The following is a 25,082-nucleotide window of genomic DNA, read 5'->3' on the forward strand; positions in this document are numbered from 1 at the left end:
CACATGCATTCCTGACTCTGGCTTTTTATTATCCCTGTCTGACTCACGGCTAAGGATGCCGATCTGAAAAAAGAATGAAGGGATGTGATTGTAATTGAAGCAATCAGTTAATTTCTCCTGAAAATCATTTCCAAAGCAATGTTACAAGTTATGCGATACTTCAGAAGAGCATGAGCAGAACTAAAGGTGATGTTTTAGAATGCACTTATTCAAAATCATTCATTGTTAAAAAAAAAAGCGCCATAGATTTATGTTGGTGAGGAGATGCTTCTCAGTCCCACCTCAGGCAATTTTACTGGATTGAATTTGCAAAATGTCAAAAAAACATTAAGGCTTGAAATCACATGCTCAATGTAGCAGCGTGGTAGTTACTTAGAGCCATTACAATCCATCAGTATTCTCCCGTTAGCCACCTTTTTTTCAGCCTCTAAGCACTTTACACATTAGCCCTCTTCTACTGATGTAAATCTCGGATGCTGTCATGCTGCCCCATATGAGCAGTCTGAACATGTCCTCGCCGCATTAACCACTGCCCCTCCCACTACTTCTGCATTAGGTTCAATGTCGTCCATGGAAAAGCCCAAGAAGTTAAGTAGCATTCAAGTCCATTCAATGTATATGGGCTACCAGTGTTACGTTCCACAGGGCTGCGGGAGTGTGCATTGTTTCAAGCTTGTCAACAATCTCACGTTGCTTTTGTGATTCTTCGCACTTCTAAGTGCACATTTTGGTCTCTGCAGGGGATTTGGCCTTTTTTTCTGAGTCAATCACCTCATCTCATCTCTCTCCTCTTCTTTCCACGCTTACTTCATTTTTTACAGAAACTTGTGCGACATTGATTCACTGGTGTCAATACAAGCATCTTTTTTTTCCAACTCTAATTTTAGCTGTGCTGCAAGACGCGAGTGTGGTGGATATTGAAGCTGGATGTCAAGAGTCCTGATTCATTTTTTATTTGAGAAGTATATTATGCGAGAGGAAAAAAAAAAGCAAAAACACGGTCTTGGCTTTTATGATGTGATTTTTTTTTTTTATGTTGAAAGCGCTTAACATAAATCAGTGCTTCGCAATTATATTTTGCAAAGCGCTACCTAGGAAAGAGAAAACCTTTTGCACACCCCACTTGCTGTGAACACTATAAATAAGAATATGGTCTATAAAATTTGTATATGTATACCTAAATGTTTTTAACCCTAACAAAAGAAAAAAAAAACAATATCAGTCAACTTTTAATATTTAATTACTTTTCTACAGCATTTACTGTATATAGGTTTACACATTAGTCTAAAGCTAAAATAACCCAGCGCACCCAAAGTGCCTGAAATTTAAAAAAAAAAAAAAAATGATGCCAATCCTTATTGTATTGTGCTTACATTTCACTTTCAAATTAAATTTACAAAATGCACGATTTACAAAATTTACAAAACCCTTTCATGGTTGTTTATTGATAATATTTTGTCTGAGTAGCTTTGAGACCCCTTTCTTGTATGTTTGTAAAGTTAAAGGTCTGACTCCCATCCTTTTAGTGTTGTCATCAGACAGCACAATAAACATATAGCGCCTGCAGGATAATAGTGGTTTAAGTTTCCTTTCTAAATCATTATTATTATGAGATGTGTTGTGCAGAAAATGTATTGGTTGCACTGTACCCATCACCACTCTTAGCATCCTACATGTGTGCTTTCCTTTCTCTTGGACAGTCATACAAACATGATATTGTCAACCTTGTGCATTTTTTAAATTTTGATTTGGAGAGACTTAATACTTTTCTGATGTGCTGGTGGATTATGAGTCATAAAAACATACATCAACAGCCCAGAATAAGACTGAGCCTTTGTTGAAGCATTTTTCAATAAGAATGTAAAGTTGGGAGATTCAGATGACCTTAACTGGTTGCCAGCCAGTTGCAGGGCACACCGAGACAAACAACCATTCATGCAAGCAATCACACCTAAGGACAATTTAGTGTGTCCAATACACAATGCCATGCATGTTTTTGGAGTGTGAGAAGGAGCCAAAGTGTCCAGAGAGAACCCACGTGGGCTCTGGGAGAACATGCAAACTCCACACAGGAAGGTCGGAGCCAGCTGGAACTTGGGTCCCTTAACTGTGAGCCGAACGTGCTAACCACTGCTCCACAGAGCCACCCACACCTAAACCTAATAATATACTACTAATACTAACGTAATACTATAATATATATGTATACATCTGCATAAAAACATCTGCAGACAATATAACCAGTACTGTATAATGGTGCTGAATCTGTTCTAAATAAGGAATTTGAGCAGCTAGCAATGCTTTTTCTTTCTTTCCTTTTTTTTTTCGCAGGAGGGATAGCAGCATGGTGAAAGAAGAGATTAAAGCGTTCCTGGGAAACCGTAGGATCTCACAAGCTGTGGTGGCACAAGTCACCGGTGTGTACCAAACATACATACAAAGCCGATTTAGACCATACCACACTGTTGTTGGTCCTTAGTGTTCTCTGTATACTAGACACATACGCTATGCTATACTGTACTGTACACGGAAGTGTATTTACTGTATATTTGCAGTTCCGCAGACTGCAGAAAGATGCCAAAATCTCCACTCAACTTTGAACTGCTCTTTTTAGCTCCTTGTTGGACTATTACTAGGCTACTGTCACATGTTGACGTGTTCTCAAGTCAATTAGCTGGAGGTTTTTTTTTTTGTTGTTTTTGTTTTAATTACACTTTTAGCCTGTATGACATTATAACCAAACATCTTTTATGGTCTGTGTCAGTTTTTTTCCCCTATGGTTTTTACGATGATCTATAAATGGAAACAATTTTGTCTTCACAAGTTCACAAATTACGTCATTTGTTGACAGTAATACATTTTTTTCCCAAAAAGTTTTTTCTAAACCAGACAAATAGAAAATGAAAAGTGTATCAATTCATGGTTACATTAGTAAGTCATTGTTTTCCCAAAGAAAATTCAAATTCCCTGCCCTAATTTACGTTTTTCTTATTATTCATTATCACCAGAGTTCACTCTGCCCCAGACAGCGTTTAATTGGTTCCCCCTAATGAGATTACAAATAAATTTTTCATACAGTCGTGTAAGTGAATTAAAAAAAATTACATTGTAGAGCTGCGTTGTATTGTTGAAAAGTGTGTTAACGTTAAAAGTGTTTCTTATTGGACAGTATTGATAATTATGGAATTGTTTTAACTGTCCCAAAATATCTGATTCAAAAAGAATTCTAAATTGGTGCATTTAGATGAGGCCATAATTGTACTATTGTCTCTTAGGAGTACCATACCAACTGCCGCTAGCTACTTTAAACACTTTGAAGTGAAGATGGGTTAGTTTAAATAACCCTACAGTACACTAGTGATGCAAGCAGCGAAATTACAAAGATCATTGCACTCTTCTCTTGTTTGCCCTTTTGTCAGTAAATGTATTTCAAGGGATTTGTCTGCTAACTGTGCCAGGGCTTGATGTAAAACACTCCCTAATTTGATGTCTGGCTGCCTTCCAGGCATCAGCCAGAGCAGAATCTCCCATTGGTTGCTGCAGCATGGCTCCGATCTGAGTGAGCAGAAGAAGAGGGCCTTCTACCGCTGGTACACATTGGAGAAAACCACTCCAGGTACAGATGAACGTTCCAGTCTGGAAAAACAAATGCATATACTCTGGTTGAAAAGCTTAAAAGCAATGCACAGTTTCTTCACAGGTTTTTGATGAGATTCTCAAACAAAGGTATGCAACATCTTGAAACTGAAGTGATTGCTGGGATGTTGCACTTCTACAGCAGATGCATCCACAATTGTAAATGAAGTCAAGGCAACATAGTGGTCTAATAAAGTTTATTGTTCTTTACGAGACTGTGATGAAATGCAAAGCACAAGAAGTAGCATATTTTTTGGACTGTACTTTGCTCAGTGTGCACAAGTAAAAAAATATGTAATCATTATGCTTCTGAAAATTAAAGTCGACACCCAAATTGTCCTTACAACACTACATTCTATACAACTTTACTATTCTTAACACAGAATTCTGACTATTGATTGTCAAATATAAACAAAGTGGCACAATACACATCTTTATACACCACAGGAGGAAGCCATTTTTCCACTTGCTGTTGATGAAAATGACATAACAGTTCCTCAAGTCTCAGGTAACTAGTGACCACATATCAGCTTGTTAGTGCTGCACATTTATGGCCAAAATAATAAATATGAATATTTTGGTTATATTGAAGTCATTAAGTTATTAGTTATTAGTTAGTTATTAATCACGATTATTCATCATGTTTGGTCAAACAAGTCTATTCATTGCCGTTTTTTTTTTTTTTGTTTTTTTTAACCAAGGTTGGTCGTTACCTGAGCCCTGAGCAATTTTAATGTCCTTTTCAGTTCATGAGCAAATGTCACAATGGCTGGCCTCTGAGATGGTTTAAAACATAGATTTTGCTGGCTCATTTATATTCCGCAAAAAGGTTCACAGACCATATTACTGTCAAGAAAATGTTTGGGTTGACTTCCTCTTTTACTTATTTAGCCGTTTTCAGCAGTAACAATTTAATCTTTTGTCTGCAATTAATTTGATAAATTTATATATACAGTGGACCCATATATATATATATATATATATATATATATATATAAAATCAGGGCAGGGGTAGCAACTACTCGGCTCAGCTTTACAAACATTACTTAAAGAAACTCAGAAAACAAGTGAGCTATGATGATTGGTCATTACTAAATTCCTAAGCACGTGACATCATTTTCAGTTGACAGCAATAATTGTACATGGAAGATAATTAACCTATCTAATTGATTCTAGACACAATATTAACTTTTTTTTTTTTTACTTCCGAAAATGATGATAAAAGTGTCCCTTTCAGCACGATCTTTCATCTTGCTTTCATTTCAAGAAAAGCCTAAAAAAATTGAACAGAAGGAGGGGCCAAAGCTGTAAATGCTGAAAGTATAAAACACACACTTTTAAAGCGCACTTCAATGTGGATGCTTAAACAAGCCCCACGTGCTGACTTTGCATCTCTAGTGTAAATGCGCTGTATCAACCTATAGACAAGCGGCAGACATCCCACGCCTTGTCCTTGCGGCATGCTCCTTGGTGGAGGTCTGCCAACGCCATCAGCACTGCAAACTGCTCTTTCCTTGTGATATTTATGGGCACGCTGAGCCAAGCCAAGTAGCACACACACTTCCATCACTGCTGCAGAGGAAACGGATGTCCTTTAATGCTGATTGCAAGAGCTGTTGCAGGGTTAACCAGTTGGGTTGGGTTATGACTCTGCATGAAGTGTCCCACCTTTTAGTTGCTTTTCAGTAGTGTGGTTTCAGTTAAAAATGTTTGTTTGCATTCATGTTTCCTATATTTCCTACTTCAGGAAACAACCATCAGCACTATTTAGACTTGGCTAGGAATGTTTGGTTTGAATACAATTTCATTAAAAGTTTGTCTTGGCAGTGTTATTGTGCTTAGCTCAGTGTATTTGACTATTGTGTCCAGTATGCATATTTGTATTCTCAGTCTCTTTACGCGTATAATAACCTAAGTGCAGCAGTTTGGAATTCAGATTTTTTTTTTTTTTTTAATGCTGCTTCTGTAGTTCAAAGTAGGTTTTCCTTGTTGCCGTGCGCTAAGCATTAACAACATGGCTGTTAGAGATTAGGGGTGTAACCAAAACCGGTTTAAACTGGATTTTTCCCCCCCTTTTTTAAATTAAAATATGCAAGCACATCAAATAGAAAGCATCCACTTTTAAATGTTTCTAGATGTGTCTCAAATTGTGTTTTATTGGAGGATTTATTTTTACAGAGAAATTGCACATTTTATTTTACAGACAAATTAATTCCAATGAAAATGACAACCAAAAAGTCATTGCATTGTACCCTCTCGAATGGAGTCGCACCAAATCAAAGTGTAATCCTTCTAAGTCAGACTGAATCAAATCACTTTCAAGTGCATGAGTCTGTGTGTAAAAGGTTGATTCCATACTGCTGAGACTGGTGTTGTTTGTAGTGTTCACATTGCCTCAATTGACTCTTTACTTTGTCTCGGAACAGGTGCCACTTTGAACATGCGTCCGGCTCCATTGCCTCTGGAGGAGATGGAGTGGAGGCAAACTCCTCCTCCACTGACCACTGCTCCAGGAACTTTCCGACTTCGGCGAGGAAGCCGCTTCACATGGAGGAAAGAGTGTCTGGCTGTGATGGAAAGGTGAGGACATAAGAGCAGTCGATATATGACAGATATGAGAATTGCTTTACGGTATCCCACTGGTATCCACAAAGAACACTGCCATTTTTGAAGAAAATGCAAACGGTGTGCTTGGTTGGCTTCATTTATGTGCAAATTAATTAATTCAGCCTGATTCCTGTGTGATTCATAGCTACTTCAATGACAACCAGTATCCAGATGAGGCCAAAAGGGAGGAAATTGCTAATGCCTGCAATGCTGTTATTCAGAAACCAGGTAAACCACAGGAATTGTAAATACGGTATGTGCATCACTTTGATAGTATCTGCGCTGCCAAAGTTTATGGTTTGTCTGTAGTTAATTGTAAAAATCATTCAGCGCCGTTATATCATCGTAACATTTACTGTAGGGAATACTGTAATTGTTAGACTATATGGTGCACTAGAAATCCTTTCATGTTCTCAAAATTGATATTTCACCTTATGATCTGGTATGCTTGGTATAAGTACAAGTTTGGTACAAGGTACAAGTTTGACTCATTTTCTGTACTTGTTTCCTTGAATGTACAGTAATGTGTTTTATATTCCCATTACACCCTATACATGAACATTTTCCAAAATAGACCTGTTCATCGAAACTGTGTTTTCTTGCGCACCACAGTCTGGAAAATAAAATCATTTGAATAAAAAATAATCATGGATCATATAAGACTGCTCAAGCAGGTTGACAGTGAGCAAAGGAGAAGGTCATTTTGATTTATGTGTGACAACACTGCAGATTTGCCGCAAATCTTCCGCCGGTGGCTTGGATGAAGTCATCCCTTCACCGCTCAATGCTCGTATGGAAGCTACCAAACAATTCTAAAGTTAGCCAAAAGCTACTTGCAGCTTAACCACAATTCACGCTAATCATAATGAATTAGTATCAGCTGCGAGAAAGGGGCAGTTGTGTGAAAATGTATTGCCAGTAAAATATTATATATCTAATACTAAAATATTTTGGTTATAGCCCAAAACATCAATTTTGTGTTTTGATTTTGTCATTGAAAAAATAATATGTTCTAAATGCACTGCCAGCGACTTGGTGGATGAGTAGTTAGCACATCCGCCTCAGGGACTTGAGTTCAATTCCACCTTGCTGAAGTGAATCTCCATAGGTTGGCAACCTAGTACTACAATGTTACCTCATTTTTGTCTTTCGCGGTTAATCAGGACTGAAACCCTCCGCGTAAAGTGAATTACATGAACTAGGACCCCACCCCCAGGAATTATCATGCATGTGGATATGGGTACCAGAATTTTTAAAATGTGAAAATGATATATGCTTTACATATTTGGGACAAACATTACTGCAATATAAATATTTATTAAAACTTTAATTATTAAAATGTATACAGTAACTGTACTCTTATCCCTACCTGTTTCCATCCCTTGGCTGTTGTCTGGGAACATGGAGGGCCGGAGTTGCCCTCTGATTAACTCCCCTCGGATGTTGACTTAGGGTGGAGCCCGTTTTGCATTTAAAAAAAAAAAAAAAAAAGCGAAGCACTGAGGTGCAAGGTAAAGTGCGATGTAGCGAGGGAACACTATTTAATTTGGTTGCACAAAATAAAAAAAATAAAAAACAACACCACCACCACCAATTAGACCAGTGGTGTCAAACAAATTTTTATTTTGGGCCGCATTGTAGTGATAGTTTCTGTCAAAGGGCCGGAATAACTGTGAATTCAAATATGTTTTATGTGTGTTGATCACACATTTACCAAGATTTGATATCAGAAGCCGGCAAAAACTGATCAAATAGATTTGGAGAATAAGAAAATGTTTGTTTTTCTTCCACCAAATTTTTAAAAGTTAAAGACATCTTGCAATTTTTGGTATTTTAGTCAGAAACCTGAAGTCACATCAGCATTTCAAGGGCCACAAAAAGTGAGGTGGCGGGCCGGATCTGGCCCCCGGGCCTTGACTTTGACACCTGTGAATTAGACCAATCAATGATAGAGTGAGGACAGCACATGGGAGACTGGTTAGCACACCTGCGAACCTAGTAAACAGCTACTGTAGGATGGATGAAGGGAGGGAGTGGAATGTAGCCGGCTAAAAAATTTGATGATGCTGTCTTTTTTTACTTGACTGATGCAAGCAGAGGCAATGTAGACGTGCATTGCATTGAGTTGGTAGAGTGAGTCCTGTGCTATGCTTTGCAGGGAAGAAGCTATCTGATTTGGAGAGGGTGACTTCCCTCAAAGTTTACAACTGGTTTGCGAACCGCCGCAAGGAGATCAAGAGACGAGCTAACATTGGTAATGTATCTTTGGAAGAGACGTTTGTTCAAAGCACTACATTCAGCCCATTGTACAGCAACTATCTAGTACAAATAGTCATTTCTGATTTATGAAATGCAGCATGGTGCCTAACATCAATTGATGGACTAAACTAGTGTTTCTTTGGAAAAACTCTATAAACATGCCAAACACAAAACTGAATTTGAAGGGCCGAAATATGTCTAATCCAACCCTATCGATTGTTTATCTATCATGTATTTCTTTCTATAGTACTGGAAAGGCTCCAACTACTGAAGACAAACTCCTTGTGGGTTTTAACATACTGTACTTGTCTAGATAGAATTGATTCTGACTCAGGTTGAATCGTTAGACTTTCAGCATCCAACAACTATTCATAAAACATGGAGTTAGGTTGTTTTTAGTTTTGCTGCCCAACACATTTTGAACCCCCTGCAGAAGTCCCCCAAGTGGTCAATCATTGTTGCGCTATAGTTTTCACTGAGACTTAATTTTGACCAAAAATCAATCAATCATAAATGTCACACTATGTCCTTTTCCTCCAAGAAGCCACAATACTGGAGAGCCATGGGATAGATGTGCAGAGTCCAGGGGGACACTCCAATAGCGATGACATTGATGGGAATGATTTCACAGACCAGGTACTGCTTGCTTTCCTTTTATTGTCAATAGTCACAACTAAATAATTATTGCAGTGGGTGACACTCTTTTTTAATGGACCTTCTCGCCACCAACTTGTCATCTTTGCTCCTCTATATTTGGATATTACAACACATATTAATCGAAATTCAGTTGTTTAACTCAGGCAAAATCACATACAGTATACATTTGTTTACCAACTACTGATGACATTTGATAGAGCTACTACAACAAATACATTTTCACTTTTATGCTTGTTTACTAGGAGTGAAATGTAAATCAAAAATGAGGAATGAAATAAACTAAAGTTGTACAATTTATCACAATTATCATTGAAAAAGAGTCTCGTTGCTCCATACTGCAAGCAGTAGTAGTGACTTCTAAAATCCTGCAATGTTGATGTGTTGCTTATTACGTTGAGGGGGGGAAAATAATAATAATAATGATAATAGTAATAATGATAATAACTGTGTTAGACAATCAAAATATCATCAAAATTTCATTTTCTTTATTTGGTCAAATGTATTTGGAGTATAGTATCCATGATAAAAGTTTTTGGTCACCACTAGGTCACACCAAATGGCAAATCATCATTTAAGTGACACAAAAATATTAAATCAAATTTCCCTTTGCAATAACGCATTTCACAGTAAACACACACACAAACACATCAGAAAACATTGTCTAACGTCAAACCTAACCCAATTCAAACCTGCTCTGAGAGCAAGTCTTGACCCTCAAAAAGAGGTCTGAACAAGTCAGGACCATTCCAAATGTCTTCACCTCTTCAAAATATCTTCACTATGGCAATATAAAACCCAAATTGGTTCTCACAAGTATATACAAGCCATACAGGAACTTACAGGTAGCAACAATAAAACAAGGAAATGTTGTCAAATGATGCCTCAGGATTGAATTGTAAGCTTCAATAAAAAGTTTTTGGGATTGAGGCCAAAAAACCATTTTGCCCAATTTCATTAGTTGAGATGTCAAATTTCCTGAGATCTTAAAGTATCAGATGATGTCCTCCGTGGTCATTCAAGACTTTCTGAAAGTTTCAAGTTACTTTTTCTAAGTTACTGGTTGCTATAGACATTTGAAAGATCAATGTGTCAAACCTTCAAATGCGTTTTTCTCAAAATTGGTGATTTCAACTGAGCAACATTCAAATTGCTGTAACTTTATATTATGTATAATTCTAAAGGGAATTACTGTAAGTGTAGAATTAGAATACAGTGATCCCTTTCTACTTCATGCCTTGCCTATCACACCCTCAAGTGCATGGCAGACTTTTTTAAAAATTATTTTGAAGGGGAAAAAAAAGCTATATTGCGAAGAGACACAGAGTTAACTATAAATGCACTTGGCTCGGGCACTCCTCGGACGCCCAACTACTGCAGTGCACATAATTACTTCAATCTTAAATTATTAAACCTCATACAGTAAATGTGCTGTTATCCCTTTCCATTCTTTGTAGTCTCATGGAGAGCAATGGTTATATTAGCGGAGCTCGGAAGTCTAATTAAAGTGAAGCCTGTAGCTGCCCAAACATGATAACTGTTAGAGTTTACACTTGAAATTCCAATTCATTACAAAAGTTATCTCGATAAGAGATTGTCACTGCTCTGCAGTTCCTTCATTAGCACCTACAGTGTGTGTGATTAAGGAAGCACAGCTCTCGGGCACGCCTATAAGAAAAGTAATTGGCTCCTGGCACGAACACGGCAGTGGGGGCGGGATTAGATTACAACTCCTGCCCTCAATGGTCAATGGCAAGAGGGTCGCGAGATATCGATATCTCAGTTTTCATTTTTGAAAAATCAGCATGATTTTCGTTCACGCACACACACACACGTTTATATAAAAAAAAATTTGAAGGGGGATTTATACCTAGCATGTGCTGTAGTTGATAGAAAGTAGCATTATCTGCATGTTTGAGGCTTTACTGCTGTTACATCACAAATTTAGGATGGTTTTCTTCTCAAATTATAGTTCAGTATTTCCTTTCATTGTAGGCATGTGATCTGCCATATTTTGACAAGAGACCTCTTAGCCGACCGTTTGGCCTTTACCGCTTGGAGCCCAGCTCCCCTACGCAGGTAATTCTTCACATTTACTAGTCATGTCATTGATGACCAGATGCACTTGTGTTGTAGCAATTTTATTTTCAATGTCCTCAACCCTCATACAGTTTCTTTTAAATGTGTCACCTTGCTGACCTTAAGCATTGTGAGTCATCTAAGATTGTCTTTGGACTTTTAGTTTTTTACTATGCTACTCAGACACCTGGGAGTAGGTAGTCACAAACTGTTTCGACCTAGTGTGTCACATATCGGGTGATGGATAAATATTGCTGCTGTTATACGTATTTATTTCATGTTTTTTTTTTTTTTTTTTACCAGCTGAGTTCACGAAATACTTTTAAAAATGTTTCAAAGTCTCTTTAAGTGCTTTCTGTTCACTTGTCTGCTGTACAAAAATGTTTTGGATGATAACCTTCAAACTCAACCAAACCAACTATGCGAGCAGAACAAGCAGCTAAACCCACATTACATGTGTGAACACCTCACTAAATCAGCTGACTCACCATCTTTTTTTAGAGCGCTGGAGCAATGGTACTCAACTTTTTTTTTTTTCAATTCAGTGAAATATTTTTTCAGCCTATTACCAATGAACCAACTCAAAGTAATTTTGGATTAAAAAATAAAAAACAAAGACCCAAATTAGAGTGCCCTTTGATTTGTGTGGAAATATACTGTATGTGTAGTGATACCTCCAGATGTGTTTTGGAAGATACTGTACATTTTATTTGTGGCTCATCTGTTTGAAAATTGCGTCACTATTGACAATGCGGTTTTATAAAACTTAACAAATGAAGGCATACAACGTTGTGCAAAGGAGTCACTGATTTAACAATAACAAATATGATAAATATACTGAATACATATATTTTTGCAGGCTGGTAAATAGTTGTAATTTACACAAATTAAAATGGGCTGCACAGTGCATGTTTCATGTTGTAATTGGTTTGCTCATAATTTGAATGAAAAGTTGCATTAAAACAACATTTGAACAATAATAAGAAGTGGTGATACTGGCCGAAACCTTCATAAACATCTCTCGTTCCCCCAGGTGTGTCAACTGTTCCTATGCACACCTATCTAGTTTGCTCCTCTTTATTTTTCCCCCTCTTCTCATTCAGGATGACAGCGCGTCCCACAGCGAGCACCAGGATCCCATCTCCTTGGCTGTAGAGATGGCAGCAGTTAATCATACCATCCTGGCCCTATCCAGAACCGGAGGTGTCCCCAGTGACATCAAGACAGAGGTCCTTGAGGATGACTGAAAGGCGAGATCGGAGGAAGCAACAAAAGGCCAAAGGAAAGGAGGAATTAAGAGGTGCATATCACCCGCAGGAACCTACCTGAGAACTTGGAACTTTTGGAGGATTGTTGTGTGTTTGAACCCCATGAAGTATCCTGAAAATATGTACTGTGCTCGAAGAAGACCCTGCCTGGTGGGTACAACTCTTGAGATGTATTATATAAATTCTTGAGGATGTTTCGCAAATGCAAGAAAACAGCAGAAGTGGGGACAACCGGACTGTTCATCGGCCCATCACAGAAAAATGGCAGACTGACAATTATGAAAGGGGGCCCAGGACGCCAACGATTGATGCAAAAATGTGTAAAATCCCCACCTCTTGGCAACACTGCACGTTTGCTCCAGTACTACCAGGAAAAGTCTCCAAAATCCCAGAATCTGAATTTATCAAATAGATTCTCTGGTCCAAACGCACAGCATTCCTCCAAGATTTCCTGATACCGGTGTTCCTAGTTCCTATTTAGACCTCTATCCCTCCCTTCCCTAAGAGATTCTTCGTGGCTGATTGTCTCAACTTCTGACGTATTAACTAATCGTACAACTAAAGACAAAAGTATCCAGATTACTATCCCTGGAAATGGTCGATGGAAAAAAGATAGTTGAAATCTCGCCTTTTTCACAACCAAAACCTTCAGCTCTAGTTGTACACTTGGTTTCCCCTCCTCCTCATCCACTTCTTCCTCAACGTTTCCACTCCTCCACTCCTTACCTCTGCAGCCTGGTCGTCTGAGCCAATCCTTACTCAGTCTCACACAACCTCAGAGACAAACTCAACAAATGTGTACTGTATATAAGAAATATGGTTCTTCTAGTTCTCAGTCACCCAAACCTAATGGTGTGCTACCTACCTTCTCTCGCAACTCACCCTTGTTATTGTGCAATTAACAGCAAGAAAAGCCTCTGGACGATGTCTTTAGGAAAGACAAACGGAAAGCGTCTCTTCCGTCGGAACAAATCAGATTGGCAGGCAGTTTTTAAAAAATGCCCTCCCAAACCCTCTGAATGTTGTCAGCCCCTCGACGGAATCATTTAGTTTTTCTGCTGTCGAATGCAAACCTGATGATGAAGAGCCTTAAGTTTAAACACTTCTTTTGAATTTCAAGACAGGACTGCTTTGCATGTCAGACATAAGAAATAGTAAATCAAAATATGAATAGTACATTTTTTTTTTTTGAAGTGTGGGGGCAAAAACATTTTCATTCAACAGCAGAGAATCTTTACAATCATGGTGATATTTAGTAGCTCATCAATTTAAGTGCTTGAGGCAGTGAAGAATCAGTTTAATGGTCAATGTGATAATCAAGCAAACTTAAGCTATCGACTAATGGAATCCGTGCTTTGTTTTAATATCATCCATGCCAAAGGAAAAGATGCTGTGATGAAGCCGGCTCAAAGTCGGCCTTCGTCACGACAGACTGGTCTGACCGCAGTTGTCATGGACTTCTAAAAGCCATTTCTTTGAATGGATTTGGCAAATGTCGATGTTTTCTTCTGGGCGAGTGTGACCCAAATACGCAAACAGAGGCTGTATGTATAATCGTGGCTTATCCGCCTCTATAATGGCCAAAAGAATGTGATCAGAGCAGATTTTTTTTTTTTTTAATGTAATTATGTACATCCAACTAAAACCACATGGAATTTGTTTGGTCTTTGCCAATGTAATTAGCTCAAAGGTTAAAGCGTCACTTTGAAACAGTTTTCCTTCTGTACGTGGCTCTTTCTGAAAAGGACAAAAGTGTTGTTCCACTGACGCAGCAACTTTTCAGTCAAACTGAGCTCTGCACTTTTTGACCAAAGGAATAGATTTACATTCTTGGGAAAAATACTTATTGGTGTATTTGCACTCTTTGAAAAGGGTTGGATACACAACTAGTATCAAAGTCCGGAAGGTACTCTAAGTAGCTTAACTCGATTCTGAACCAAATCTGTCGAACCTAAGCGACAAGACCGATGTCAATTCATGAGGAAAAACTATAACTTTGGCTCTTGTATTATGTGCAAGGTGATTTTTAATTAGTTAAGCAGCGGGCTTGCATTCAGAATCTTTAGTCATTTTAAAAAGAGACTACACATAAGGAAAATGATTTAAAAAATAAACAAATAATGAGCCCTCGTAGAAAAAACACTCTCAGGTGGATCCTCAAGATTTATGAAAAGTAAATAATAATAATAGCAATGGAACGTATTAGCCCTTAATGTTATTTACATCACAGTGAAAAGTGTTATCATTCTTTTACTTTTGTTTTGCGGAATTTGATTGGAATCTGAATAAAACTGTCCTGGGCATTGTGATTCAGGTTTTGTGAACCAAAAAGGAGCCTGCCAATGGACCAAGGTATTACAGGTAGCAAAATACTCTAACTAAAAGAGAAAATGAAAGGAAAAAAAAGAAATTAGTTCATGAAACAAAAGAGTGCTTTAAAATAACCAAAACTATGTTTTACCATCTAAAACAAACTCTAATTGTAACTGGGTTTTTTTCTTCATTTTTGTCTATGCCAATTAATTGAATATATAAGCTTTCTGTGTTTATTTTAAATGTATCAATTTCATTTTGGTTTTCCTGTATGTCCAAAAACAACAACGGTTGAGAAGTTTCAGAATTGAAGTATATTACCCAATACTTATGGGCCTTTTTTTTTTTTAATCTTGCACAAATTCTCCATATATTTCAATAACAAAAAGGTAATGCTAAAATTATTTTTAAAACTAAAGAAAATAAAGCATTATTGCCAACATAAAGATAACAAACCTCTGTAAATCAAATAAACAAAACACATTTCAAAAGGAAATACTAAACTATTATACCCTTCAATGGACAGAGAAAATGAATCATTCCCAAGATTCCTATCGCCTGTTGTGTTATGTTATGGTTGAACCGTTTCCACATTGCCGTACGTTGCCCTCCAAGAAGTACAGAAGTTTGGCAATGTGGCATTTTGCACAGTATGACAATGTGCGGGCTAAGATAACAAAGATTAAATGTTGCATGGTCCTATTATTCCAACAATTAACCTATTTTCCCAAAGAGTAAAACTATTCCTTTCAAAGGGGCCTTTATATGATAATTTTGGAATCATTTATCAGGAAAAAAAAAATGGAGTGAACTTGTAGTTTTACGTTGAAACTGTCAAAACTCAGATTTGGACATATCACATTGTGTGGTTTTCGTGACAACATTGAAAGTGTTAATCAAAGTTCTTCAATGTAATAGCTTGATGCATTTCAAAAAGGATTTAAAAAAGGATTTTAGGGGAAAGAAAAGAAACAAGTATTTATACTCATTTTTAAGGCAAATGTACAGTGTTTTGGAAAAAAAAAACATGCTTACTGTTAAATTAATCAAGCTTTTTTTTTTTTAAGTTCACCAGATATTTTTTTTTTTTTAATTACATGTATTTTCTATTGTGTCATTCATTATTAGACTGAACAGCAGTCTTCCTTTTTGTTTCTGAGGTATTTTGTGAAAGACAAATGACAATGCAAATGCACCTTACAAAGAGGAAAATGTTTTTTTTAATGGTTCCTATTTTGGGAGCACGCAGAAATTGGAAAATGATGGAACTATTAGGGAAATACAATTCGATCCAGAAATATTTGCCACCCCCATCCACCCATTTTGTCTTGATAGCACAGAAAATGCATTTGAAATAAAACAAGATGTGATTGAAACTTAGACTTAAAGACCCTGTAAAGTGAATTCAAAAACATTCTGCACGGTTTTAAGTAATTGTTGAAAAAGTTTAAAAAGTCCAAGAGTTCTGTACTTTAATCCTGATTTGAAGTGTGATGGTGCGCAACTGTTTTTCACCATTTCAGTCTTCCTATACAAGAATTTGGCCACCTCTCTTGTATTTCCGGTTATCCTGCGTAATAATCGCATGTATGTAGTCAAATGTTTAGAAACACCTTCAGAGTCAGATGGCCTCGAATACAGCAAATGTACGGCTGTAAACTGAAAGTAATTTGTGGTCATAAAGTATCATTCGCAACATAAAGTTATCTGGGGAAAAAAATGCTGACTTTGACAAAGCTAAATTGTCAAACTTGTCCTGTTTAGTTGAACATTTTGGGCTTATGGCTCTGAAAATGAAAATTTAAAGATAGATATATTCTAATTATGCACTTAATTCTCTTTCAAAATATATATAAATATATATATAATACATGAAGGTATCGAAATAATCAAGTTACAGCATTTATGATGCCAAGTTGAGTTTTGAGAAAAATATGTTCGTATTTCAATGGTACAGACACACTGTCTAGTAATCTGTTATTTTCATACACTCCAATTACAGTTTGAACCTTTTGGCTGCTGGGAAATGAAAGTTGAGACCTTTAGGACATCTATGTACATCTCCCTCGAAAATTCATGTTTTGCCAATACCTCAAAACTAATCTACGTGATATAAGCCAGGTTTTGTGCAAAACATCACATTTTTTCTTATTTTTGTTGTAGAGATATTTGAGTGACGTTTAAGCGAGGCGTGATTTTAAGGTGGGCACGTCTACATTTGAGAGCAGAGAGAATTGCTGGATTTGTCATAATTTTGAGACCTCGTTTTATCCATTAGACACATTTTTTTGGTTGCCTTCTTAATCAGTGTTGGGCAAGTGACTTCAAAAGTGTAATGCATTATTTATTACTGCCATCCCAAAGTAATTAGTGACATTATAATACTGTATTTGAAATCTATATAATCGTATTATACTACTGTTGCATTGCTTTTACTTTACTCTCAGCAACATACTGGAAATATGGATTTGCCATTCTAAAAGTAGCTAATTACACTCATTACACACCCGGTGGAATGACTTTAAACTAAACTCAAGTAAACGTACATGGTCAAAATTATCCCCCAAATAAATCTTATTGCTCCCTTGGACTTGTAAATGATGCTCATATTGCTGGAAGTGTAAAATAAAATTGTACAAATAAAACAACATGAACAAAGTTCTCTTCATACCAACAATACACCAGCGCCATCTCAAGGCAACTGCTTCAATTAATATTGAAAACGTAAAGGGTTTAGAAGCGTTTTTTTTTTTTTGGGGGGGGGGCTATATATTATATTGCATTCAAAGCGCGTTACTGTCATTTGTACCGAGTAAAATATTGCTATTTTTGTGTGTGTAATGCCTTACACTACCGTGTTACTGCAAAAAGTAATGCATTATAGTAATTACATGACTTTTGTAATGTATTACAGTAATTACATTGCTTTTGTAATGCATTACTCCCAACACTGTTCTTAATTTTTCAAATCTGGCACATTTGTGAAAAGCCTTTTACTCTCGTGTCTGAATATTTGAAGACTTTACCAGGACTTTAAGCTAGAAAGTTAGCAATTGTCTGCTTAAATGTACCTTTATTGTACATGTTACTATTTACATTTTTAAGCTGGTTTTAATCAAGTAATTGATTTGATCAAATAGCTATCCCCCCATAATTTAGCCGCAATACAATTGTGTTGTCATATTTGGAATCTGGCATAATCACAAACCAACATGCTTGCAACCATACCGTAGTGGTCATACATGACCTCCAGCAAACAAGTTCCAAAACACGGGACGCTTTTCTTTCTCTGAAACAACTCGAAACAGAACTTAATCCAATCACACCATGTTTTTCCAAATCCATTTGACTGCCATTAGTCTTTCAAACCCAAGAGGGTGAAGCGGGGTAAAAATTTGCCAATGTAGTAAGTACCATGTGAGGATTTTGGCCTGCATAAAGAATAAATAATGCTCACTTTGTGGAGATTTCTCACCTGAAGCTGCTCCCAAATGAATTGTCTATGTTGTTTCTGAGATGAAATAGCAGTACAAATTTCTTTCCAGCAGTGTTTAACCTGAGTGTTGACAGATGCCAAAATGAGCGTTCAGGCGCCCAAGTAGCGAATCGGACGCATTCAATTTGCAGTAAGGTGACCGTGCTGAAATAGAGGCCCCGACCCTGACGACATGTCCGACTCGTCCTCCCCAGCATCAAACGTGTACTCCAGTCGTCGTGCTTCTTCTCCAGGGATGTCCTCTCGTGGTATGTCAGGGTTTCCATGTTACGCGTCCCCTTGTGAAACACCTCATGCGAATATAGCTCGGAAAAAGAGGTCTGAATGCTGTTGTATCAATCTCAAAAGCTATTTTATGTTCAGATTTATTGTATTGCCCATTTTGGAATTTAGTGCCTTTTTTGGACAGTAGACTGTTCTGTAATTAAGATGTAGTATATATACATTTTTGTACAGTTTCTTTGTTCATTTTTTTAACTTGTGTTTATTTTAGTATGATATATATATAATGTACAAGAGAATAAAGCTATATCACTGAAACCTCTGAGTTCACTGCTTTGTTTCTTTCTTTTGATCGTCAAAAGGAATTTTGGCCACCAAACTGTTCAAGAAAATGTATATTTTTTCAAACTGCCAACATAATACAGACACACTCAGTTTTCAAGAATACTGCACCAAGATAATAGTAACATGCCTGTCTGATTGCATAACTAATGGAGATTTCCCATGGTGGTAAGTAAAATAGCAGTTCAACCTCAAAATCAATACCGTAATTCCCCAAATGTAATCCGCCCCAAAGAAGGCCAAATGCAATTTAATTCAATCTATTATTAAGACTTGGGTGAGTTTTTAGATCATTATGCTGCTGAAATACCTGTCAACCAACATGTTGGACTAACTTTTTGTCACAATTCAGCACTTTTTTTTTTTTTATTCATTTAATTTATAGAACATGCAGTACAGTCGAACCTCTATATAGTGAACCTCTACAAAGTGAATCTCTCTTCATAGTGAACGAATCTTTACGGTCCCTTGCAAAACAGCTATATTTGACGTGTATGTAAAACCTCCTCATAGTGAAACTCCACATAGTGAATAATCTCTTCATAGTGATGCTATTAGTCAGTCCCTTGACAGCATCTACCTCTATATTGTGAATATCTGAATTTATCGAAAATTGTGAAGTTGTAAAATTGGGCGCACTGTCGGGATTTCCTCCCTGCCTAGCCGCTCTCGCGCGCCGCGACTTTCTCTTGCATTTTCACTTCGTCCGCCGTCCACTGCGCACGCGTTTCTCCGCTGGTCATCCCTCCGAAAATTCTAAGATGTCGGAATCTGCCGTGAAAAGTATGGATGCTAGATCTATAAGTCGGAAGCGAAAGCCTTTGTCGTTGGAGGAGAAGTGCGACATAATTCGGAAGTGTGCGAGTGGAGGCATACCGTGCAACCTCGTATTGACAGTTACTTTCTCCGCGCTGATGACATGCACTGATCATGTTTTATTATGATCATATACTGTATTCATTAACTATTGTTGAATAGTAATAAAGAGTTTTGTTCAATGTAAAATGTTTTTACATTAGTTTTACCGCATTAGATTTTAGTGTTTAAACAACTTAAGTTGTTTAATGTACATTTATTTACATATTTATTTTTAAAAAAACGTATATAAAATTATTTACATATTTATTAAAAAATTATTCACATATTTCATCAATGAATTCTGAACATTTTAGGAAAACCTCTATAAAGTGAATCTCTCTTCATAGTGAACTTCTCTCCTCGGACCCTTGAAGTTCACTATGTAGAGGTTCGACTGTATATGAAATAAGACTGAAAAGGCAAGAATCACTTGCTGTGTTCCTAAAGGTTAGAAATGCAGTAGTACAAAGATAATTTCAAAAATTACATAACATTAAAAGCTGCACTGACTTTTTTCTAGGGTCATTAGGTTAATTTATGAACAACAGTATTCGTAGACGTATAACTGAGTAAATCTGTTTTGAGCATGGATATTTTTTTAAAGATCGGTCTACTAAACTAAAACTAAAAATAAGAATTATTGGAACATATGTAGAGGGCCATTGCTGGGAAATTAATAAACGGATATATGAATAACCCTCCTGTAAATCAACAACATGATATTTAATAATTTATAGAGCACAAGAGGTAGGACCAGATGATTTTTTTCTGCCTCTTCCTACTCCTTTTGAACATATACATTGTACAGAACTATGATGTGATCATCTCATTTCGTATGATTCTTAAAAGTACATTTCAAATAAAATTCCATCAAATTGGATGTTTTCATGAATAATGTATTATATTACTCAAATTTAAAAAAAAACATTTGAAAACTAACATGTCTTCTAGGTCAAAATCTGATTAGTGCCCTGGGTCTTGATTTTTTTTCATGTCAATAAATGAGAAGTGGGTTGCACAGCCCTTGGAAAACCAATAGATGGCAGCAACATCTAGTATTCTTTACTGACTTGAAAGTTGTTGGCAATTCCACTGATGAGTCAGTAAAAATACCTTTTAAAATTATGCTTGGTTTATGAAATATAAATGATTCACAAGATTTGGCATTCATACATGAAAATACGATTATATATTAGTACATTAATTTATGGTAACTCAAAATGTGGCTTTTTTAAAATATTTCATATTAAATGGTATTATAGACAGCATTTTTGATTGGCCTTTCGAAAAGTGTTTTCGTGTCAAAATAAACTGCATAGGAGAATGGCAGTAATTACACAAAATACTTAAATATATACAGTATGTTTTCTATAAAGTCATACGTCATTGGATATTTTAAGACAAGTGAACAAAAGTGAAGGTAAGGATGAACTAAAGAGCATTATTTCAAATGCACAAAACGTAAAAGAGAGCCTCCAACTTCAAAACAATACAGTTGAATGCTTCCTTTATTTTACATTCATTTTGCATACCCTGAAAAGTTATCATGACATTTTTTAAGTACTTTCTGTTTTAATCTTCTTTTTGGGTGTTTTTATAGAAATCCAAAAAAGACAACGGATTATTTGTTGAAGATTAACCAAAAAGAGGCAAGAATTTTCATTTACTTATGACTAAAAAGCCTGTTTAATAAAATCGGAAGCAAAACATGGGTAATTTACTTTAATTACAATATTCAGAATATGATTGAGTAAGCTAATGGAAGTGATATTTGAGAGATTGAATTTGTAGGATTGTTATTGGCTACTATGTTAACTATTGGCAGGTCATGAAATCTCATAATCAGATTGGACTGTTTTTAATGGCGAAATGATGGTATTTTGTATGACTCAAACGTGCGATTTCTTAGTTATATTTTCAAACTGTGGTGCATTTTATTCTGTACAATTCCCCAAATAAATGAGCCTAAAGATAAAGACATAAACCAATATCCACTTCAGTGGACACAAATCAAGTCTTGATCTCAGGTAGTATACTGCATTATACATTTCGCAATATAAGCACGAAAAACATCAAATCAACATGGAGTCAACCAAATCATCTTGAAATATTCTTCCGGTTATAATCATTTTAAAAGCAGACCGGAACCAGTTGTAAAAGAAAGCGTAAATAAACGGGTTCAGCAGCGAATTGGATAACGTGAGCCAGTTCAATGTTTCAATGACGGGAACGGATGGGGAACGGGTGAAGAGCGGCTGAAAGACAACGCAAAAAAAATAAGGAGACATGAATAATAAAAAGACGCCCATGACGATAGCCAGCGTTTTGGTAGCTTTTCTTTCCACTTTACTGACTGCGTTTGAACTCTGGAAGCTGCTCACCTGCCTCTGAGCTACAAAAAAAATCTTCAAGTAGATGCAGCTCATAATGACTGCGGGTAAGTAAAAACTCCAAATGGGTCCGATGGTGTTAGACAAAATAACAGCAACAGAGCACATTTGCTCACATGTTCCTTGGCTGAATCCTCCTAATGTAATGCCAAATGCAATCATCACAGCAATACCCCAGCATGCGAGAATCATACTCACAGCTACTTGACCGCTTATTTTTGATCTATATTTTAGAGGCTGACACACAGCATAATACCTGTCAATGGAAATGCAACATAAATTCAGAATGGAAGCAGTGCACAGTGACACGTCAAAGATGTCTCGGATTTTGCAGATCAAATTCTCATGATGAAGACATGAGGTCACCGTGAAGGCCATGCTGAAAGGAAAAACTAAAAGACCGACCAATAGGTCAGCCAAAGCTAGAGACAGAATAAAATAGTTAGTCGGAGTGTGAAGCTGTTTGAAGTACACAACTGAAATTATTACAAGAACGTTTCCGCATATTGTCGCCACGGACAAAAAAGCAAGAACACAATTAATGAGGATGCATGCTGGAGAAGGCTCATTTGTGAAGATCAAAGATGAATTGTATGACTCGTAACAGGGATGTACAGCATCAGTACCGTTGCGGATTGAATCCACTTCCATGCTTCAGAATTTCTGCAGCATTTATCGGGGTTAAAATAGAATGCCGCTACAAAAAAAATGAACAAAGTTAATGGGAAAAAAATCATTTGGCATACAACACACAAAACTTGATTTCTTACCTGTTAATTTCATGTATAGACAAGTTTTTGAATCAGTGGCCATAGTCGTTGCCATTGCGGTATTTATGAACCTGCATCTCATTAACATATTCAAAACAGAATGTGTTCGGCCAACCAGATGCGCTGCCGATGTAATGCAAATCAAGATCAAACATCATGGAAGACATTCATTGACGCCCAAGGCCTCCTTTTGTCATCTTCGGTCCACCAATTTTTTTTTTCAAGCAAAACCAAATTGTAATCGTCTTGACTATTTCACGTTTTATTTGACCCCTTTTATTTTGTGCACTCCATTATCAGATCATAGGCACTAAATTTTGCTGGTTGTTCATTCGTCAGCATCCATGACCGACTGACAGTTTGCTGATGTGTGATCAAGAATTGAGTCAAATTGCGTGCACATGCTGGTGGACACCCCATTACTCTTTAAATTATTGTGTATTGATGTGGAAACTAATCATTTACACCACAGGTGTCAAACTCCAGTCCTCGAGGGCCGGTATCCTACATGATTTCAAACCTTTTCCCTCAAAAACACCAGATTCAAATGATTGGGATCATTTTGAATCTCCCGCAGAGCTTGCTAATAAGCTATTCGTTTGAATCAGGTGTGTTGGGGAGAGAAAACCAGAAAACATGCAGGATGCCGGCCCTCGAAGACTGGAGTTTGACACCTATGATTTACAGCAATGGTCCAGTGTGTGTGCGTGTGTGTGTGTGTGTGTGTGTGTGTGTGTGTGTGTGTGGGGGGGGGGGGGGGGGGGCTGGCTGCTCTAAAAGCCACATCATCCTTCTCACTATGTATGTAATATGTGTAATATCAACAGCGGCCAGAGGCGGCGCCAAAAGTTTTCTATGTCGTAATCTCGCAGTGGCCGAGACCGTGCTAAATATTGTGCTGACAATGCTGCGCTATCGTTAGCTTAGCACAGTAACTACAGTTCAACAGCTGTTAAGTGAAGCAAACGCTGCACATACCAATTGTCCCAAGTTCTCGCTTCCACCTTTCGACAAGCCAGGTGAGGGCTCTTGCTTGGCTCTGTTTCGTATTGAAAGCTCAGCTGGCCGTGTTGGATCGCGTAAGCCGTTGAATGTTCCCGAAGTTGATTGGCTGTGGTGACTCGAAACGCGGAAAAAGTAAATTAAAAAATAACTTCACTCGAAAAGCGCTTCCCGTGACCGCGCGCGGCCATTTGCGTCGCTCCATTCGCGTCCATCACGCGTCGCCCGACGTGCATTCGCGCCCAGTCACGCCAACTCCATTGACTACAATACAAAAGTCTCCGCTTTTTCGCCTCGTTCGCGTTCGGTGAGCACGTACCATTAAACTAAATCATCTCCAAAACATTATTTCGGGGGCAGCCCACGCGGCCTGGTACCACTTGATTCACAGACCGGGGGTTGGGGACCACTGATTTACACTACTCAGGTATATACGCAGGTCGATGAGCCTTGACTGTTTTGTTTTTTTTAGGTCTCTCATCGTTGATTGTTGTTCAGCAAAATGGCCGTCTGTCTGTGACAGTTATGTTAGTTCTTCATATGCCTTTTCTGTGAAATTGTTGCGCTGTTGAAAAGTTTCTTTATTTTCATTTCACCCGCATCCGTACAGGGCAATGCATTTTAACTTAACAGGCTCGAACTGCTGATAATAACCGATAGAGGGAGACAGGTTGCAAAAGCCTTCAAAGGGGTGAAGGCCATCACAAGAAATGCACGCTTTTATTCTGAGGTTCCTCCTGGAAGCATGGTCACAACAAATTACGCTTGATAAACTTTTGCCCCCAGTAGCTCCTAATACAAACAGCACAATGTTCTGAAATGACGTTCAATTAAAAATTTGCAATTAAATTTGCTCCCAAATTATATTCTGAATGTGACCTTGGGTTTAATCTTTCTTTGTTCAATGTTCAAAGCCCTTGAAAGACCGTTAGAGAACAGCAACATCTAGTATACTCATCTAAGTTGGCATCTCCACTGATTATCCTCTGGGTCATTCGAAAGAGAAAGCTATTATGAGCAAGAAATGAAATATATTTATTTTACTATACTTAAACATGATATATATTCATTTTAATGTATTTACAGATTCATGATAACTCAAAATTTGACAAATCACAATGCTCATCTAATATCTGAGCTTGGTGAGCTATTTCAAATGTGAAGTTATGGTTAACAACATCCATCA

At 37.3% G+C, this 25,082-nt stretch overlaps 2 protein-coding genes across 4 annotated transcripts in view; one reads left to right on the plus strand and one right to left on the minus strand.

Moving 5' to 3' along the window:
* hmbox1b (homeobox containing 1 b) overlaps positions 1-18,859 on the plus strand; it is a 28,215-nt gene extending 9,356 nt beyond the window's left edge. The window contains exons 3-11 of one of the 3 annotated variants that reach the window (XR_015863850.1): positions 2,332-2,417; positions 3,506-3,616; positions 6,063-6,216; positions 6,389-6,471; positions 8,402-8,497; positions 9,044-9,138; positions 11,152-11,235; positions 12,339-12,535; positions 13,885-18,859. Coding sequence is in view for 2 of the 3 variants with exons in the window: in XM_088403754.1 (XP_088259880.1) it covers positions 2,332-2,417; positions 3,506-3,616; positions 6,063-6,216; positions 6,389-6,471; positions 8,402-8,497; positions 9,044-9,138; positions 11,152-11,235; positions 12,339-12,482 (853 nt within the window). In the remaining variant the exon portion in view is untranslated. Of the gene's footprint in view, positions 1-2,331; positions 2,418-3,505; positions 3,617-6,062; positions 6,217-6,388; positions 6,472-8,401; positions 8,498-9,043; positions 9,139-11,151; positions 11,236-12,338 lie in introns of all 3 variants that reach the window. The other 2 variants (XM_088403754.1, XM_088403755.1) reach the window with 2 other exon arrangements.
* Positions 18,860-21,806: 2,947 nt separating this feature from the next.
* On the minus strand, positions 21,807-22,775 carry LOC148407435 (trace amine-associated receptor 1-like). The gene has a single exon (XM_088403633.1). It carries the CDS (start codon positions 22,773-22,775, stop codon positions 21,807-21,809), a length of 969 nt encoding a protein of 322 aa, XP_088259759.1.
* Positions 22,776-25,082: the final 2,307 nt, after the last annotated feature.

The sequence above is a fragment of the Hippichthys cyanospilos genome, chromosome 20, assembly GCF_059441005.1.
Source record: "Hippichthys cyanospilos isolate Australia breed blue-spotted pipefish chromosome 20, RoL_Hcya_1.0, whole genome shotgun sequence".
NCBI lineage: Eukaryota > Metazoa > Chordata > Actinopteri > Syngnathiformes > Syngnathidae > Hippichthys > Hippichthys cyanospilos.